Source organism: Phacochoerus africanus, chromosome 9 (assembly GCF_016906955.1).
Source record: "Phacochoerus africanus isolate WHEZ1 chromosome 9, ROS_Pafr_v1, whole genome shotgun sequence".
Lineage (NCBI taxonomy): Eukaryota > Metazoa > Chordata > Mammalia > Artiodactyla > Suidae > Phacochoerus > Phacochoerus africanus.
In genome coordinates this window covers 78,285,870-78,291,577 of record NC_062552.1, presented here as the reverse complement: position 1 = coordinate 78,291,577, position 5,708 = coordinate 78,285,870, and the positions used below count along the sequence as shown (strand labels likewise).

General features: G+C 41.6%; 1 gene segment (V, D, J or C); it reads left to right on the top strand.

Moving 5' to 3' along the window:
• Positions 1 to 294: 294 nt before the first annotated feature.
• On the top strand, positions 295 to 1,110 carry LOC125136659 (T cell receptor delta variable 1-like). The segment is given in 2 exon segments: positions 295 to 396; positions 608 to 1,110. Coding segments are annotated over 2 exon segments (552 nt in total).
• The last annotated feature ends 4,598 nt before the right edge of the window (positions 1,111 to 5,708 follow it).

Genomic DNA, 5,708 nt, shown 5'->3' with positions numbered 1-5,708 from the left:
TAAGTTAGTAAAATTTTTCTGCGGAATAATTACCAATGTATATCATCTTGCTTAGTCTTCAGCTCCCCTTGGCTCAAACCATTGCTTTTTCCAATTCCTTTTTTAGGATCTGTCTAACATAATGACCTGGGAAAGACAAGTAGACAAAGTAAAGGTTTGTGGGGAGCCAGACTTTTTCTCATCTGTGCATATGACACGTGGGCTATGAACATAACAAGCCCTGCTTCCTGTCTGGGGAGTCACACAGGAACCCAGGGACTATGTATATGAGCTGCCAGACACTCCAAGACACTGAACGCTCAGCCTGAGGCACACAAAACACACTTGTGCAGGGGAATCCGTGCCACATGCCACTCTCCAGCCTGCTCTGGCTCTTCCTGGCCTCCGTCTTCTCTGGTAGGGATGGTCCCACACATGGGGGGGAAGGTTCAGGGGGAAAGGACTGCACACAGGCCCGGGTGCTTCACATGGACTTGGGGAGGAAGGGGGATGGCAGGAAAGCAGGCATATTATGATTTCAACTGGGCTTGTCTTTCGGTCCTAAGGTAGTCTAATTCCTCCATTATTTTACTCACTGCTTATCTCTGTTTTCTGATTTTTCCTGTAGGATCCAGTGTGGCCCAGAAAGTTACTCAAGACCAGCCAGTTGTACCCAGTCAAGTTGGAGAGGCAGTCACCTTAAACTGTCACTATGAAACAAGTTCGGTTGTATACATTCTTTTTTGGTATAAACAGCCTCCCAGTGGAGAGATGACTTTCCTTATTCGTCAGGAATCCACTGGCTTGAATACAAAGGATGGCCGCTACTCCACAAACTTCCAGAAAGCACAAAATTTCATCAGCCTCACCATTTCAGCCTTACAGCTGGAAGATTCTGCTAAGTACTTCTGTGCTCTCAGGGAGCTCACAGTGCCTGAAGCAATAGGAAAAGCTGAACAAAAACCCCAGAGCTCAATAAGAGAGAGCCCCCCTGCTGCAGGACCCAAGCTGAAATGCACACCTGCAGACCCCAGACAAGAAGTGGTTGTCCTGTGGTTGCTTCATCTGTGGTCTGGACAAGATTACTTTCTAAATAAAAGTTCCTTCTATTTCCTTTGGAAACAGGTGTGAGAGTAACTTTCCACTATTACATTCACATCTTGAATTTTTATTTTTAAATAATATAGAACATGTATAAAGTTGTCTAAATTTGAAAGCTTGCCCCAAAATAATTTAAAGTGGCATTTTCACCTACAGATGCTCACATCACCAACCTGGACTAGTTATCTAGAATTGTCATGAAAATCATTTCCTTAGGTCTTTCTTCAGAGACTTTGTGTCCCTTAGGGTACAATTAGAGAAGCAGAACCACATGTGATATAGAATAAGAGACACCATGAGGAACAGAACTCATGTAAATGCTAGAGCTTGTGGAGGAGCCTATGCAGAGCTGTTATCTTTCTATCTGGTATGCATCCTGAATTTACTGTAAGTCAACTAGGGTAACCTATGTAAAGGGAAGTTGGATGTGAACAAAAACATGGACAAACTGTGACTCATCGGGACATACTAGGACCATGAAGACAATTGAAACCCACAAAGACACATTAAATCTTGTCTGAATTTCACCTCCTTCAGTCACACAGTAATGGGTGATTTTCGGAAGTCAGTGGCATTTGCCATCACGCTACACGCATACTTGGTCCAAGATAGAAGATAAGGGAGAGATCTGCTGGGAAGTGGAGTAGTTGACTCATCAGTAGGATGAACTAGCTGATCAGCAACAACATGTATGAGTCGCTATAGTCCATGCAGCCCTGCACAGACCAGCAGAACAAACAAAAATATGGTGGCTTGTAGTTCCTCTGGTGGCACAGTGGTAAAGAACCCAACTAGTATCCATGAGGACCTGGGTTTGATCCCTGGACTTTCTCAGTAGGTTAAGGATCTGGTGTTGCCATGAGCTGTGGTGTAGGTCGCAGATGGGGCTTGAATCTGGTGTTGCTTGTGGCTGTGACGTAGGCTGGCATCTGCAACTCCGATTCGACCCCTAACCTAGGAACTTCCATATGCCCTGGGTGCACCCTGAGAAAGACAAAATATATATACATACACACACAGAGAGATATATATGGTGGCTTCATTACATCCACTTTCCGAATCTTGCACAAATCTCTTTCATGGATAACTGTAACTCAGAATAATACAGGGAAGCAAATTCTGGGAAATACATTTCCAAAACAGTTTTGTTGAGACAATATAAAGCTACCACCGTAGCTTGTTAACTAGTTTACTTGCCTCCCTATTAGCTGAGTATCTATCTATACCCCTTTTAACAACACAATTTAAATAAAGACAACAGCAAAACTATGCTTCCTACTAATATGATATAATTTTTCTCATTAAGCCCAAAACAAGATAACTCTCTGCGGCAAAGAGTAAACCCAGTTGATTTAACCATTTTGGGGTGATGTCGTTTCTGCCATCTAGTCACATTCTCCCCAAAATCCTGTATCATAAATATTGAGATGTCTCAAATTTTAAGATTAACCTATATTAGCTCTTCTTATGTTACTACATGCAGGCAAATGGGAGAGGAGAGTTAAAAATGGTTTTGCTGTGGATACATAAGTATATAAATATATCCATATCAAAATGAAAAAAGAAATATTCTAACCATTATAGATCTTGTTTTTGTAAGTGACCAAGTGATTGTAGCTGGTATTTATAACTTCCTCTTCCACTAGTCCTTCCATAACCACTTTGCTCATAGCAAGCACCTCTACTCACGGCTATACTTGACTTTCTGTAAAACAAGCTGCTTATACAAGAATAATACTATGAGAAATGCCATGAAGTTGAATAAGGGATTCTGCAAGTACACTACTGCAGTTTTGGCAGAAATTTGTAAGGCATTGAAGGCAAATCCAAAGTCCTATTTAGTGGAAATAATTTTGCCAATGCTATACAATGATATATTTTATTCTGGGAAACATCATTAAGAATCTTACTGAGTTCTTTTCAGAAGTCGAAATCACCAGGGGAAAGCATTTCTAGAGTGCTTAAAGAAAAAAAAAAACTTTCAAGCTAGCCTCCTATAAACATGAAAGCATATTTTAAAATTGTCCTTGTTAAAAATTACTGCTAAGAGGATGGAAAGTCAATGCCCAGGCAGGTAAACTATATTAGCAATGCATACTGCTAAAAAGGACTCAAATGTGGGGGGGGGGGAAGCTCATATAAGCCAACAAGAAAAAAAAAAGTTAATAAGAATGGCAAAATCTTTTTTTTTTTTTTTGTCTTTTTAGGGCTGCACCCACAGCATATGGAGGTTCCCAGGCTAGGGGTCAAACAGGAGCTGTAGCTGCTGGGCTATGCCACAGCCACAGCAACACAGGATCCGAGCAGCATCTGTGAACTACACCACAGCTCACAGCAATGTGAGATCCTTAACCCACTGAGCAAGGCTAGGGATGGAACTTGTGTCCTCATGGATGCTAGTCAGCTTCGTTTCCGACGAGCCATGACAGGAACTCCAAGAATGGCGAAATCTTGAAAAGTCACTTAAGAAATATGATATTTGATAGCTAATAAATGTTCAAAGAAAGCTATTATTCATTAGGAAAATGAAAATAAATCCTCATCTGAGCATTCCATCTGTGTCCTACAGCACCTTAATTGTATCAATGTACTAGAAGAATAGGACCTTAAGAGGATAGGGGGAAATAGTGACTGTCTCCAGGAAAATAAATGATTAAGTAAATTTTCTAGAAGCTTCCAGCACTGAACTGATATAGAGAAAAGAAAAAGCAGTAACAGGAGTTCCCGTTGTGGTGCATCGGAAACGAATCTGACTAGGAACCATGAGGTTTCGGGTTCGATCCCTGGCCTTGCTCAGTGGGTTGCGGATCCGGCATTGCCAAGAGCTGTGGTGTAGGTCACAGACATGGTTCAGATCTGGCGTTGCTGTGGCTCTGGCATAGGCCAGCAGCTGTAGCTCTGATTGGACCCCTAGCCTGGGAACCTCCATATGCCGTGGGTGTGGCCCTGAAAAGACAAAAGACAGAAAAAAAGAAAGAAAGAAAGAAAGATAAAGCAGTAACAGATCACAGACCTGGACAGGGCAGGAAAAAACATTGTTACTAGAAAATAGAAAGTTGATATTTATTGAGCTTACTGTACATCAGGCACTGTTGTATGCACTTCAGATTCATTATCGAATTTAAATATCACAAACTCTCTAAGGTAGGTTTTATTCTTCCCCCCCTTTTTTTTTAACCTTCGAGAAATGAAACGTAACTCTCCTAACTATGAAAGCACCTCAAACTTTTATTGTCAGCCAAAGTGTAACACACTAGAGGTCTCCCAAAGTGAACGACTTGGATTTGGAGAAGCACTTGGCCCCAGAACAGGGTGGCTGGATGTCTCAGTGGTGCTGACACTGGTTTAAACTGGAACCTAAAGGGAACTAGGAAAGAAGATGCCAATCCTAGGTACAGATGGCCCCAGGGTCAGGAGATGAGGTAATCATCCACTAACCAGTTAACAGTGCTGAATGCTTTAGTTAGTTTCTTAGGTAATAAGGTGCTGGGGAGAATAAGAAGCTACACCAAAAAAGAGGAAGTATTATTCCTTAAGCTCTCCAAGCATGTTTCCATATCGAGACCTGTGCCCCCTCTTTGTAATGCTGTCCCCCAAATGTCTATATGGTAAACCTCTGAATTCCTTCATGTCTTTCCTCAGTGTTATTCCTTTGTGAATCCTTTATCTAAATCTATTTTCCTACCTTGATATTCAGGTTCTAGCACCTTGCCTGCAGCAAGAATGAAAGCTGAGGCACTGCCACCTGGTGTCCTGCTAAAATATTTTGTGATGCTTACACTGACCTCCCAGTTTTCCCTCTAGTGTTCACTAGTTAAGAGGTGGTGAAGCTTAGACAAGGTAGGAGCTACCTTTACTGACCACAGTGAATCATCTCCCCATTGCATAAATTGTGTGAGAGACGAATCAGAAGTGACTTTGCCCAAATCAATGCCACATCTTTAAACCACTGAGTGAAGCCAGGAATATAACCTGCATCCTCATGGATACTAGTTGGGTTTATTACCCTCTGAGCCACAACAGAAACTCCAGAACTGACTGGTGTTTAATTTTCTGCCTGCTAGATTCAAAAGTAAAAGACTTTAAAAAAAAAAAAAAGACAAACTCAAGTACAAAACATAGGATAATCCAGGCAGGAGGGTAATAGGATACCTTTGAAAGACAACTCAGAATTCTTGCACAAAGTGGGGGTTTTTCTCTGGTAAGTGAAATTGGGTCTACTGCTCTGTCCTTTAACCTAGTGTAGAAATATCCTGAGATGTGAGAGCAAGACTCCATGACTGAGGGGGGGAAAAAAAAAAAGCAGTTGCAGCAAACACTGCGTGGTATACTCTTTCCATATTTGTATTCCGTCCGATCTCTCAGTACAACACCTTAATGAACTGATTTCCTATTAACAGTAAGAAACATGACAGACCATGGATACTTATGATAATACATGAAATCTACTATGTAAACTGCTAAATATACCTCAGAAAAACTCCTCTGCAGGTTTAAACAGTGTCTTTCAACCCCCGCCCCCCAAGATTTTGTACCACCTGCAGCTGGGAAGGTGCTATGATAAGTCATTTGTTTTCACTCAGTTCTTATTGGCACCCTTCAAGGTTGGGTCCATCCTCCTTTAGGGA